The sequence below is a fragment of the Prunus dulcis genome, unplaced genomic scaffold, assembly GCF_902201215.1.
Source record: "Prunus dulcis unplaced genomic scaffold, ALMONDv2, whole genome shotgun sequence".
NCBI classification, from domain to species: Eukaryota; Viridiplantae; Streptophyta; class Magnoliopsida; order Rosales; family Rosaceae; genus Prunus; species Prunus dulcis.
The window spans coordinates 1-14,924 of record NW_023010017.1 but is presented as its reverse complement, the minus strand read 5'-3'; the positions used below and the strand labels follow the sequence as shown (position 1 = coordinate 14,924).

Genomic DNA, 14,924 nt, shown 5'->3' with positions numbered 1-14,924 from the left:
GCTGCACACACACCTCCTTTATCTAATGCTACAGGTTTAGGGTTTTAATTTTTTTAAACCGTTTCAGTCAATGGTAATAGTGAATTAAGTGTGAAGTAGACAACAAAGGGACCACACCAAACATAAAAACCTATACTTTGCAGTCAATCCCAGCATAAAGAAAATAGATGTTTCGACATAAAGAAACTGACCTTGGACCACACCAAACATAAAAACCTATACTTTGCAGTCAATCCCAGCATAAAGAAAATAGATGTTTCGACATAAAGAAACTGACCTTGGACCACACACTTGCAAACACAAAACATCGATTTGCAAAACAAGATGAATATAAAATACAGGCAGATATTCCCTTACCGTATTTGGGATTCTCTCCACCCCAACGGAACTCAAACTCCATCAGTGATGAGCATCCACAATGAGCGAAATCCAGAAATTCCCCCAAAACCCCCAAATAGGAACCCCAACAACCTGGTTCTCTGTTGTTGCCTTCGCACCTCCGTTCGTTCGATTGTTCAAAACCGAATGCGACATTTGGGCTAATCGGAGAAGAAGACATTCAGGTCGAAAAAGACGCATATACCCTTTCAGATTTAAAAAGACGCTTATACCCATCCTAGACCCCATCACTGCCGTTGACTTGTTAAAAACTCACAGAAAATGTAACGGTTGGATCAAATGGCCAATTAACATAGAGTTTGGGTATCATTTGGACTAATAATTTAATTTAGGGACCAAAATATACCACGCATACAAGTTTGAGGACCATTGGTGCAATTTACCCATATTTTTAATGAAAGAGTAGAGAAAGATTTTGGCAAAAAAACGAAAGACGAGAAAGATTAGATAAATGGGAGAGAGAGAATCATAGAAGGAACATGACAAACGATTGAGAATCGATAAGATTGAAACTAAAATCTAAACACCATTTAAAGCAACTTTTATTATTAGAACCAAAATCCCTTGGCTCAGGCTTGTGTCAATTTGTTATTTTCTATTTTTGTTTTTTAAGTATTGAAAGGGAGAAAATGATGCTTGTATTTCATGAAAATAGGACTCTCTCTCTTCGTCTACTTCTTTTTTTTAAAAAAATTTTAAATTTTAAAATAAAAGGATAAAAAATAAGTATAGTTGTATTTTGAACGTGCACCACAGATATATTTGAAAGGCTTAAATATCAAAATAGTCCCTATGTTTTAACTATTTAGCCAATTTAGTTTCAATGTTTTTAATTTGGCTGATTTAGTCCTTGTATTTTACTTCATTAGCTAATGTTGTCCATTCTGTTAAATTATTGTTAAAAAAGTTCACTAAAGTTTTAAAAATTAATTTAAAAAAAATATAATTGTTTTAAATAAATAAAAAAGAGTTATTTACTGTAAACGTCCCTGAACTATGGTCCTAGTTGCAATTGGGTTCGTGCCTTTTTTTGAAGGCAATTACATCCTTTAATTAGATAATCAGTTGCAATTAGGTCCTGCTGTAATAGAATCCGTCGAGATTGACCATGTGAGTGTCACATGATCTTCTTGTTCGGGGTATATTCAACTTTTCGTCGTTTTGAACAAAACACAATCCAATTCAGCGTTGGAGAGGGGGAATTAAAACCCATCAAGTTGAAGATGAAAACCCAGATGCTATTTCTACACCAGAAGAAACAAAAAAAAAAAAAAAAAACTCAAATTCTTCTTCTCAACCACCAAGTACCAGATTTCCTTTCTTTCTTGTTTTTGTTTTTGTTTTTTTTTTAATGATCTTCCTTACGGTCAGTCAATTTCCAAGCCCGAGACTTGCTCGCTTTCTTCAAAGACCGGGCTTTGATGATTGCAGCAACAGTGAATATGATGGAGCACAAAAGCAAACCAATAACAAGCAAAAGCTTCAGAGAAGCAGTAAGGGACCCTTTGACATGTGGTTGGTGGGTGTCATTGGTAACCCCATCTTTGCACGGAACCAAATAGGGATCGCAGAGATCAAGATTGCCCAGAAAGGAAGTGTAATTGAAGTAACTGAACTGACCAGTACCCGGAACCAAACCCGAAAGATTGTTATAGGAAAAGTCCACAGATGTCAAGCTCTGCATTGTGGATATGGACGAAGGGATGCTACCCACCAAATGGTTTCTCGAGAGGTTGAGGTAATTCAATATCCGCATGGCTGTAATCTCTTTCGAAATCTCGCCGGCGAGCTCGTTTCGGCTGAGATCGATGAATGTCAGGAGCTTGCATTGGCTGATTTCGGGTGCGATTGGACCCACAAACCTCACCGAAGTTGAATAAATCGAGGTCGTCCATCGCTGTGGCAGTCATCGGGTGGGCGGGGTGCACGGGTTTCCTCCGTCGCTAAGCATCGAAGGTGGGTATGGGGAAGGGGAGGTTGGGATGGGGGTTGGGGAAGATGAGAAAGGGGTGCCTTTTTATGGGTTTGGTGCTACTGTTCTTGTTCTTGTTTTTATTTTTTTTGAATTTTTTGTTATTTTATTCTTTAAGATATATTTGTTCTTGTTATTATTATTATTTTTTAAAATTTACTTTTTCTCCAGCACAGTAAATAATTCTGTAAGAAGGAGCAGTTCATCCATGCTAACTGAAAGGACGCTTTTACCCATAATTTTGACGGACAAATTGACAGATTTGGATGGCATGACGTAATTGCAACTGTTTGTCCAGCTAAAGAATGTAATTGCCTCAAAAAAAGTTCACTCACACAATTGCAAATGGAGGCCAAGTTCAGGGACGTCTACAATAAATAACCCAATAAAGAAATTACAAGTTCACTTTAATGATAAACAAAATAAAGGACTGCAAGCCACAAATTCTCCGATTGATAACCACCGATTCAAACCCTCTAACAAAAAAACTTATTCGATTTGCATCAACGCCGTCAGTCTCTTCTACATGCCCATAATACAATCCATAGGGTGGATGAAAACATTAGCAAGAGCAAAAGGGTCCTAGCAGCCATGAAAAGAAGGATGAACATAAACAAATGGATTGTTGGCTCTTGCAATCATGCTTATCCTTTATCTTATCAAGCTTACCCGCTAGCCTACTGTTGCACTGCCTTGTGCTTATTTTTGTTACTATTTAATTAAAAAAAAAGATTAACAAAATAAGAAAATTTTAAATAAATAAAAAAAATTTGGAAACCCAAACTCTAAACCCTCTTCTTTAAACAGCAATTTAACGGAATGGGCAATATTGACTAACAAAGTAAAACACAAGGACTAAATCAACCAAACTGAAAACACGGAGACTAAATTGGCCAAATAGGTAAAACACAATTACACGGGGACCATTTTAACATTTAAGTCACCCTTTAAATTCAAAATACAACTATACTTATTTTTTGGTGGCTAGGATTGTTTTGGCTTGAAATCCCCTTTAAATTCCATCAAAATCCACCGAACTCTATTACTTTATGTATGTCCTTCAAAGTCTATGACATTTTGAGTACATCAAGTCTTTAAAAATTTGGACTGAATACATCCATATTTGTATGGACTTTATAAAATTTCATTGAAGTCTAAATTGAATATGCCGGAACTTTTATACTCCTTTAAAATCCTAAAAATACCCCTAGATTTTTGAAGTCGTTTAGAATCCCTTAAAAAGTCCAAATTGAATACATAACTTTAGGAGTGCAAAAACTTAGGAGGTTGGGCAACAATTGAAACCATTCGACTTGCTTGGGTTGCAAGAGTGGCATCCTACCTAAGATTGAAACCAACTAAGCCTTAATTCATTATCTTTCCTCTTCCTTTTATTTTCATTTTTTTGGATCAAATATATTTCCTCTTCCTTGAAAGTAAATATCGCGGCCAATGCCTTTGATCCACTAATCTGTTTGCCGCCCAATGTCCCTTGTTTTGTAACACCAAGCATACTACATTCCAAATTTGACCTCTTTGCCAACTGATAGGTTTTGCTTAAACCTCTTCTGTTGTTACATTGCTGGTTTTAGCATCTTGTTCCCATCCGGGAACTGTTTGATAATTCATTAATAAGTGTCTCTCGTATCATTGAGGTTCATCAATTTTTTGGTGTGTTGGTGTGTTCATTTGGTTGATTGCATCAAAATCAAGCCTAGTTCTCTTTTTCTTCCATAACAACCCGATAAGTAAAAATTGTTCATGCCAATGTTTGCACTTGAGACATATATATCTCAGTCCACTGCATCATATTTCATCACTGATTCAACATACAATAGAATACAGATTTCAAAGTACGAGTTTTTGTTTTGGGTTCTTTTTCCCTCTTTGTACAATCCTATCACGGTTTTCTATTCCCTTTCATTCCATGTGTAATGAAAACACCAATTCAGCACATTTACCATATCAACCTTCTTGCCCAGGACTCATACCTCTCGCATCACCACCATCAGAAGACTGGACCCAGAGGCTTTGACCTCTCTCTCCTACATCTTCCCAGTTATGTCTACGCCTATCAGTTGTATCCCCACCATCAGAAAACTGGGCCCAAACACTTCGACTCTTTCCGCCTCCGCTGAGTTCCTCCTCAGTTCCTGCAACTGTCTTCAAAAGCTCTGACTGCAACAGTGGGCAGTTCTCCTTGAGCAACTCAAAGCCATCTGTTTCCATGACGGCTGCATAAAAAATAATAATTAAGAATGTGGTTATAGTAATTGTAAACAGAGGAGCATGTAAAAGTAATGGAAACTTTAGATTCCTTTGCTGATTCCAGATTTGGAACTTCAGAACCTCCTGATGAGAAGAATAATTTTCACATTAATTCATGCAGTTGAGATTTGAATTACTAAATTCATAGATTACAGTTAGCCAAAAAAACAAAGAAATTATTGATTTATTGTATTGAACGGGTAGAATGGAAGGGAGTACCGATGGCTATAAATAAGGAATCATTGCAGAGAACTAAATCACCTGTTTTGGCATGCGATATCAACAAAATACATGAGTTTACCCCCAAAAAAGTAGACAGACACACCTCATAAAGTCAAAATGCTAAAAATTGAATATCAGGCAGTTCCCCCCAACCCTCTCATCCTTGGGGAGTGCAGCCCTAAAGATCAGATGAAGCATGATGCATATACAAGTAAACAAAAGTTCTCCCGAATAATAAGGGACACATGAACCTACTCAAGTCAAAAATCACAAAATTTAGTGAGCATCAGATAATTTTTTTTTTATGAACAAGTCAATGAGGCAGCCAAGAGACACGTGAAGAAACTCATAAGTTCAAAATTTAGAATCAGGAAATTCCTTATAAGCCTCTCATCCCTGTTGGCCACGGGCATAAATATTGGATCAATCATGCAGTATAACTCTCTCTCTCTCTCTCTCTCTCTCTCTCTCAGAAAACTTGTTCGATGCCCCCAGATTTTGCAAATTATTTCTCTATTCTGTCATTACTCTGCAAATTGATATTTTGTTCCACACATTTGAATTCATTGAGAAGCTAACTGAGCAATAAAGAATTCAACTACAAACTAAACTCTTTTTGGATCAATCATGCAGTATAACTCTCTCTCTCTCCCCCCCCCCCCTCTTCCTCCCCCTCCCTCCCCTCTTTAAAAGAAAACTTGTTCGATGCCCCCAGATTTTGCAAATTATTTCTCTATTCTGTCATTACTCTGCAAATTGATATTTTGTTCCACACATTTGAATTCATTGAGAAACTAACTGAGCAATAAAGAATTCAACTACAAACTAAACTCTTTTTCCATTTGGTCTCAGACAGTAGGTAAGGATTATCACCCAACTCCACTTTGGCAATTCCCAGGAAAAAAACCTGCTTCCTGAACAGATTGGACCATGGCTTTGCATCCACAAAACAATGAAGAAAGACATGATTGGCACTTTTTCCCTTTTCCCCAGATATAACACACCAGCTTGGAGACAAGCATGCATTCATTCACTTAAAGTCCTGGACATGACTTCAAGTCCCGTAAGACATGAGGACAACATCCAAATGGATTGTGCAGGAAGCATGTACGAACTAGCTAACCATACCAACAACACATTTAATAATGAGGTCTGGCAATAGATGAAGACGCTGGTATATTTATCAAGTACTAGAGCACCGACTTGGCAGATGACTAGGTATTTAAATTCATGGGAAGAGAGGGTGGCCTACATCAAGCATCCTGCTATCCTGTAACATATTCTAGGCCTACTTTCATTGTGACAAAGATAATGCATGAAGGGGACGTGCAACCTCAATGCCAAAAAACAGAGGAAACCCCAAATCCTTATCTTCAGAAACTGGTCCAAGATTTGTCTTCGCTTGAGAAATACCAGCTGAGGGAAGCGGAGAAGTGTCGGGGGTGGGGGAGGTTGGGAGGTATGGTGGGGCTGGGTTAATTTTTTGTTCCAACTTTTAATTTTTATGTTATTTTATTCTTTTATATATAGGATTTTAAATTTTTTAATTAATTTAAAAATAAAGAACTTTTTTTATTAACTTAACAGTAAACAGTAGCAGATGTACCTATGTACGTTTTTCGTGAGTTTGTGTATGAATTTGTAGAGTCCTACAAGTTTGGGTTCCAATTTGAAACGACTGTCAAAGTTTGTAGGGTTTATGCAGTTAACCCTAACAAATAATTTACTATGTATTTTAGGTTCATTATCTTTGAGTCTTTCTATGTAAAATGATTAATGTTTTAGGTTGCATGATTCTATCTTTCCACATTTTTAAGTGTATTAATTTGGGTCTTTTAAATGATTCTGTATCAATGACTACAAAGGGAACTACTTTGTAGGGTTTGAAAGTAAGTTAACGGTTAAAGAAATTAAAGTTCTCACTCATATGTGAAGAGTATTTATCAGGTGAGTGCTAATGGCTGGGATGCTAATGTTTTATCTAGTGACTCTTGTCACAAACCGTGGAAGGGCACCTCTAGTGGTTATCCTGCATTTCTTCAAGGCTGCGAGTTTGTGGTTGGTGGAGGAGATAGGGTGAGATTTTGTGAGGATGATTGGTGTAGGGGAGGTGTGCTCAAAGAGGTTTTCCCCAGACTCTTCATTCTGTCCAGTAAGCAGCATTCCAGTATTTCTTCTGTTGTGAGTTCCGGGGTGTATCCCCAGAATTGGGATTTCGGATTTAGAAGGCACCTTACTGTGTGGGAGATTGATGAGGTGACTAGGTTACTGGTTATCCTGAATGGCGTTAGATTGATTCCCTCTAGGAGGGACAACAGGTGTAAGTTGGATCACTCTGGGTTATACTCATGCCACTCTTTTCGTTCCTTCATTCAGGATAATGGTTCTGCAGAGAAGTTCCCTCCTTACCCTCAAATTCCAGTAATTCTTCTATGGCAGGTTGCCATTGGAAAAGTAAATACTTCTGACACTTTGCAGAGGCATCGCCCCTTTATGTGCTTATCCCCACTGGTGCACTCTTTGCATATGGACAGGGAAAGCACGGATCATCTGTTCATTCACTGTTCCTACACCTTAAAGGTGTGGTGGTTACTTCTTCGGGAAGTTAATGCTGCTTGGGTTATTCCTAAAGGCTGCTTTCAGCTGTTATCCTACAAGATTGATGCGCTGGGTAGGGGGAAGAAAGCTAAAGTTCTGTGGGGTTGCTTGGTGCATGCAGTGTTTGGGAACTTATGGTTGGAGCGTAACAGAAGAATTTTTTAGGACTACCAAGGGTGTGGGGGTGGCTGAGATGTGGTATAGAGTGAAGTTTCGGGCGGCTTTATGGGCTTCGGTTACTCCTGTTTTTAAGGATTTGGCTCTCTTCTATTATGCGAGATTTGTTAGCGGTTGTGAAGTGATGTGTTGCTCTTTTATTTTTTCATGGGTGGCCTTTTTGTTTGCTTTTGTCCTCTTTTCCTTTGTTTGTTTTGGTCTTGAGGTTGCTGTTTACTTTTGTTTTGCTCCTGTGGATTCCTAATCCACTTGCTTGTTTCTTTGTTTATCTCTTTGAATTCATAAAGTTTCTATTCAAAAAAAAAATATGTGAAGCATGAGTTGACTAGGAGTGATTCCAAGACACCTTTAGTGTGATTCTAAAGGCTAGTGTGACATGGAACTTTTTTAATTTCTGTATTGGAGTAATTCCAATACACCTCTGGTGGGAAACAAAAGAAAACCTCATTTTGAAACTCTTTGATTTTACTCAAAGGAACTTGGAAATCCAAGGTTACATTAACGGTAAGTAAAAAATCCTCCCTGTCCTTTCCGTACCAGGAAAAAAAAAAAAAAAAAAAAAAAGTGAAATCAAGAGTCTAGTACTACTTTTTGATGAGGTAGGAGCCAACTGCAAATTCAGTTTTGACTAATACTTGTAAGAGGATGGGAACCCTAAAGTACTAACAAAAGAGTTAAATCAGAGTCCTCAAAATCAATATAATCCTATTTGTAACTTGTAAGAGTATATAACCCAAAAAGAGGCAAAAGTCTGAACTTTTTGCAACTTCCAGAGTCCAATTACAGTATCTAGCAGTATTACTATTTGTGAACAGTTTTTTCGGAACCTTTTTTAGGACCATCGGGACACAACCCAAGAACACGAAGTATACAGGACCTAATTATGAGAAGAAACAAATGCAGAAAATAAAAAGAAACAATATCCTCAAGGACCACTCAAATAGACATCTTAACAGTCAACCTCCCAAGTCATGAGTAAGAAGCACCACATAAATAAGTTGTGAGAACAAGCTTCTAAAGAAAAAGAACTAATTTCTGAGAAGTGCTACCTTAAAGACCTTGGGTTCCATAACCATAACAACTATTTCACGATTATCCTCTTCCATTCCATTCAGAAATTCTCTTTCGAGTCGGAGATATAAGCCACGTATTCTATTTTAGTATAAATATTTACTTAGACTGATCTGTAGACGGAGCAGAAAACCATCTCGCTTAAAAGTCTACTTACCTCTAATACAACTGCAAGTGGTAAAGCTGAACCCCTGAAGGGGACTTAAAAGGAAAAAATAGCAAACCAATGGCATTTTAAAGTGTATATGCTAAACAGAACTGCTTATTCTAATACGTTAATAGAAAACATGCAAAAACAAAAGGGACATACGTACCCACTAGATTTTCAGCAGCAAATTTCAGGCAAACGGATTTTAGATCCATAGCAGAAAAACGATCAGCCAAGGCCAGAATATTGGCAACAGAATTGACAGATACATCCTTGCAGAGAACAGATTCACACATCAGGGCAAGCCTAGCTAAGCCATATTTGTCTGCTGCAGCTAACAACTTTGCAGCTAATTTGTCTGATAAAGATGGCATGCAAGATGAACTTGTTACTGAGAACTCTTCATCTTCAATAAGATTATCTGTATAAATGAAGTGCAGCAAAGCCTGCTCGGCAAACATGAAATAAATTATGAAGAAAACCAGGATAAATTGGTAAATTACATCAACTTAAATAAACCTTAGTTATTTCTTCTCGAAAGGCTTTATTTTAAAGAAAAATAACTAATTTCTGAGAAATGCTACCTTAAAGACCTTGGGTTCCATATCCACAACAACTATTTCATGATTATCCTCTTCCATTCCATTCAGAAATTCACTTTCGAACTCAGGAGACCGAGCAGCCAATACTAGCTTGTGAGCATGAAACTTTACGCCACGCACATTGAAAGTTACATCTGAACCTTCCTCATTCTCCAATAACATACCAAAATGAGCTCCAATATCAGACTCAGGGACATCTATGGAGTGCAATCTTGAACTGTCTATTGCAGAAACCACAACACCAACAGTGCAATTAAGCTTCAAGCAATCGTCCTTAAGGAAAGTCGATGACTCAAGCATAGTGCGTCTGAAAAAACGTTTGTAGCCCCTAAATGAAACATAAGCAAATAAGCTTTTTGAAGGGGAAAAAACATATACAAGAAACAAGTTTAAGGAATCTTATGAAAAATCCTTTAGATCATTTCTGGAAGTCTTGCATGTTTTAGATAACAGTGATGATGAACAAATAAATGACAATGCAGATGTTACACGCATTCTCCAAAAGTGCACAGTAGAGTGAAGGAATATTGCAAATATGCATTCAGATGTTTAAAATATTACAATACTTAAATATATAGAGGCCAGAAAATTCCATGTTAGGCCACAATGTGGAACTAGAAAACCTATGATGCATGCAAGGTCAAAAAAATGTCTATGACACTGGAAATAATGATAGTCAAAATCAACGGAATATTGGTGGAAATATCTATATAAATCATGAGAATATGGAAATTTTGAAGTAAAACTTTCAGGAAACATGAAACTATTCAATAATGCACCTATTAAATATGGCATTTAATAGGTGCATTATTGATGGAGGTTGAGGCTGCTGGAGGAGGTGAGATTATTTCCATACAAAGAAGATGCAAGAAGATGGTCCTTAAAGCCTTCAGGGCAATTTTCTTGTAAATCCTACTTAAATCGATTGAAAAACATACCTGGTAGTCCACCTTTTCTCCCTTAAAGTCTGATTTGGAAATCTAAGGTTCCTCCCAAGGTTAAGGTTTTGGCTTAGTTGGTGGTACAAGGGAAGGTTAACACCTGTGATTACTCCAAAGACGTAGGCCAGCATCATCTTCATTACCACATTGGTGTATTTTATGCACGAATTCGGGGGAGAGTGTGGATCATGGTTTCTTAGCTTGCCCTTTCTGCTGGAGGATATGGTTCTTTTTATTTAATGAGATTAATATTTGTTGCGTTGTGCCAAAAGACTGTTTCTCTTTGTTGGGTGAGAAGTTTAAAATATTGGGTGGTGGAAAAAAAGGCTAAATTATATGGGGGGGTGCATGGTGATGGCTATCATTTAGGTTATCTAGTCAGAAAGGAATCGGTGGGATCTTTGAAGATGTTAAGGAGATGGAAATGGAGGAGGTGTGGGAGAAGGTCAAGTATTGGGCAGCGATTTGGGCATCCGTTTCGCCTGTTTTTCAGAATACTTCTCTATCTGATATCATTCTAGATTGCAAAGTTGTAGTGTCTTCATTATTTTTGGTTTCTTGGATGTAATTTGTCGAATTAATGTTCTTTCCTCTTCTATTCCTTGTGGAATACTTGTCTACTTTACTGTACAGAATCTCTTATGAAATAAAATTTCATCTTTTCATTTTTTTAAGAAAATCACCAATTAAATATGTAAACTTAATAACTAATCTATCTACAACAAATATATGGCATGTAAAGTGAAAACAATCCGTGTTGTGGACTTCAAACAGAACATAATTACCTAAGTTAGCTAATTGGTGGACTTATGAAATATGACATAAGTATAATATCCATACTAAAGGCAGCAAGCATGTAATGTATGTGCAATATAATGGAAGTTGTTGTAGTGTGGTGAAAGTTATAATACAAAGAGAGAGGGTGAGATGTGAGAGATAATAAAGGGTGAGATACTTCAGCCGTTTTTTTCTAAAACAGAAATATTTTAAATTTTTGATTCTGTACTATTTTATCCTCTTTAATGTGATTTTCCTTCAATGGTTTTCTTAAACAAAGGATTATTTTTAAAATTTCACCAAACTTGAAGTTATACCTTATGATTATCGTATAGAATTATAGATACTTATTAAACGAAATTAAACTTGTACAAAATTAATTGGTATAAACAAAATTAATCGTTACAATCAATGTGTAAAATATTCATCGATATAAGGAGCTTCCATCGAAATTCCATGTTTTGATGCCACTGATATCAATAAGTGGTGGACTGAGATCACCCACATCTTGATATATGTCACTGAGATATCGATGGATTTAAGCACATTGTGTGAACTTTTAAGATATTCTCAATAGTTTCTGTTCTGGATACTATTCTAGCTATGGCTTAGTGATAGCCTTTCAAAAGAGCCACCCTTAATAAGCAAATTTGGTAGTAGGAATGCTAGCCGTGTACTCTAATCTTGACTTAATTTGCAAATAAATTGTCAAGGTTTGTGTGGCGTAAATAAAAAATAGCAATTGTACACAATAGAATGCATAATGAAACTAATAAGTTTTTGCACATTGATTCAAGTTTGGAGAACATATATGTGTCTAGACGTTATTACCATGCAGACACCATTGTAAACAGGGAGGAAAGCAAGGAGGGGTAGTAGAAAATACATAGCACCCGCACGGTAATAACGTCCGGACATCCACATAGGAGAAACTCTGTATATATATATAATATATTATCATGGATGTAGTATTATATGAAATTTACTAGTTTAATTTATGCATTATTGATTTGTTTAGCATTGCCTTAAGTTTCAAGCAAAATATCTTCCCTCTAAAAGTTTATACAAAACCTTCATGTTGTCAAATTAATTTCCATTGCTACCCTAAATTTTACCAATATGTCAATCAAAATAGACACTTCCACTAATATTTTTATCAATATGATTATGAACTGCTGGTAGTGACGTTTTGATTCTTTATTTTAAATACCATAGTAGCTAGGAAACCTTTAAATTAAATGTAAAATCCTGAATCCAATAAATGAAAAATTAGTGAAAATTTATTTGTATTTCTAATGACAATAAGAATATTGGATGAAATAGAATTTCCCTTTCAGTCATTCCATATTCATTACCTTCTTCCTTTAGTGAAGCATGTAAGATAGGTGAACCTCATTAGCCTAAAAACTATCAAGGCCTGACGTGTGACTTCACCTTAATTGAATAATACAAGCCAGCTACCCTCAATCTTCCCCATTGCATACACCAGATTTGTTAATTACATTAAAATTTTGTATTTTGATATTAGGTTCTCGATTGATTACACAACTTATCTCCTCTCCAATTTCCTTGTTTAGAAGATCACGCCCCTCTCTCACTCCCTAAACCCTTTTTGACTCTTTCATTTGCAACGGAACAATGGCAGCGAAGAAAATTGAGAAACAGTCAATCAATCCTCCTATTCCTTCAATTTATGAAAAAATTGCTCAACTATTTTACATTTCACTTATATCACTTAAAGCACCATGCCCGCCACCGCCTATTCAAAACTCTTTTACCAACCTCCCCCCCCTACTCTTATAAATCATTAAATAAGAACCAATTAAGTACCCTGCCCCCTTTGTTACCTAAAGAGGAAAAGAAATTGAAGCCTCACTCCAATGTGTCAGAGGAGATGTACTGTGTAGCACTAGGTGATTGTACCCATATGTGGTGAGCTGGCAGTTGGTTGTATTAATTAGGAATTGGTTGTGTTGGATTTGTTTTCAACAAGATTATTTTGTGAAGCTATTTAAGTGGAGGTTATGGACACTTGTATTATTTAAAGGCCGAAGTGCAGCACATTTTGCCCAAGTCTTAAATCATTCACAATCCTTCTACTGATTTCAATTTTTAATATATCTTCTTCAACTTCTACCTACCAAATAAGTATGAACAGCATCATTAAAAGATACAAAAAAACTTGTTCTGGTCCATACACACACACACAGAGAAAACAGAAACAAAACAAAAAAAACAAAAAAACAAAAAAACAAAAAAACTCAAAACGTCAGATATGAAGTGTGCTCCACATGCATTATTTTACCTAGACACGCATTCCACCCATCCAACTACTACATACTAAAAAATACAATCACAAATTCACCTTTTCAGCTCATTGTCACCAAATCCATCTCACCCTGCATATACTATAGTGAACACGGGGTTCGAAGACTAAATTCATATGATTTGTAAGTTGCAATACCAATTCAATTATTTCGAAGTGTATGTGAGCACATTACTTCTAAGTCCTAACCTACTTCAAGATGCAAAGTTTGGAAGTCTTTGAATTCTCCTTCTCAACAGTTGATACTTTCAGGAAGTGGTCCAGTAGAATAAATAAAAAGTCTCAAAGGTGTGGGCTGGATAAACCAGTGTAATAATGAGCCTACTAGTAATGCTGTTCCTTTGGAGGTTTTGACATGAAGGTTATAGTATAGGGGATGAACAAGACCGCTAAAGAAAATAAAACAATATATGGTATGGTTCTATCATTCCGAATCAGGTGTTCCACCCCCTGGTACAGTTTGCAAAAGCTTCAGAATTTTTCTCTTATGGAGATCTCCAAATCGATGAAAGTTGGACTTGCAAAGATAGGATGAGGTTCTAGAGCTGAGCTGAGTTTAAATTAGCAATTGCTACATTTATGTAACAAAATGCTTAAATTCCTCTATTTCTTGTAAGTAATAACATCCAACAATCACTACTATCAGAAACAAGCTTCATATTTAAAAATTCCAAGAAAGAAAATATTCGATCTCCAAAAAATTCCAAATAAAACCCAGAACCAATCGAATTATGAACAAAAGGAAAAGCAAAAATTCAAAACTAAACCATAAAAAACTACCCAAAAAAAATACATTTGATACTCACCACATGCTACCTCTATACTTGAGCGTGTAGGGCCCGCTTTCCAGAGAGCGATCGAAATGGCTATGGACCTTGTGCTTGCCATGAGTACCCTGATCAACCAGAGTGAGCTCGAAGAGAGCTCGCACGTCGGTGCCTTCGCTAGCTAGAGCAATGAAGACGGAGACATAGGCGGAGTTATCCTCCGGGTTCTTCCCATCTGGGTAGAAATAGATGGCCCATTGGAAGCCTCCAACGGTGAAAGTCTCACTGGCAATGTGTTTGCCGACGCCAATTCCTTTGGCCAACGAATAGCCTTTGATGACGAAGTTATGGGAGCCGTTGACGGTCTCCGTGACGAAGCGCGAGCTAGAGGGAGAGACCAGAGGGCTCTTGTGTCTGTGTGAGAACATTTGGGGTTAGGGAAGAAGAAGAATAAGAAGAATAGGGTTTGCAATTTGAAGGTAAGTTAGGTCAGTTTGGAGATGGAAGACATCAATTTGTTCGATCGACTTTTGCAGAGAAGAAATTTGATGGTTTTTGTTGTTTGCTGGTAAATGATTTTCTTTTCATTTGCAGGTCTGTTTTCTCGATGAGCGAAGAGTTTCAGGTGAGAGAGAGGGATATGAATTCGCCTATTG

At 36.8% G+C, this 14,924-nt stretch overlaps 1 protein-coding gene across 1 annotated transcript; it reads right to left on the bottom strand.

The window, feature by feature from the left end:
* Nucleotides 1-4,094: 4,094 nt before the first annotated feature.
* Nucleotides 4,095-14,913, bottom strand: LOC117612524 (BTB/POZ and MATH domain-containing protein 4-like). Its single transcript, XM_034341209.1, has 4 exons — nt 14,308-14,913; nt 9,440-9,785; nt 9,022-9,301; nt 4,095-4,605 (listed from the first exon to the last, which is right to left on the bottom strand). Exons 1-4 carry the CDS (start codon nt 14,694-14,696, stop codon nt 4,337-4,339), a joined length of 1,284 nt encoding a protein of 427 aa, XP_034197100.1. The 5' UTR covers nt 14,697-14,913; the 3' UTR covers nt 4,095-4,336.
* Nucleotides 14,914-14,924: the final 11 nt, after the last annotated feature.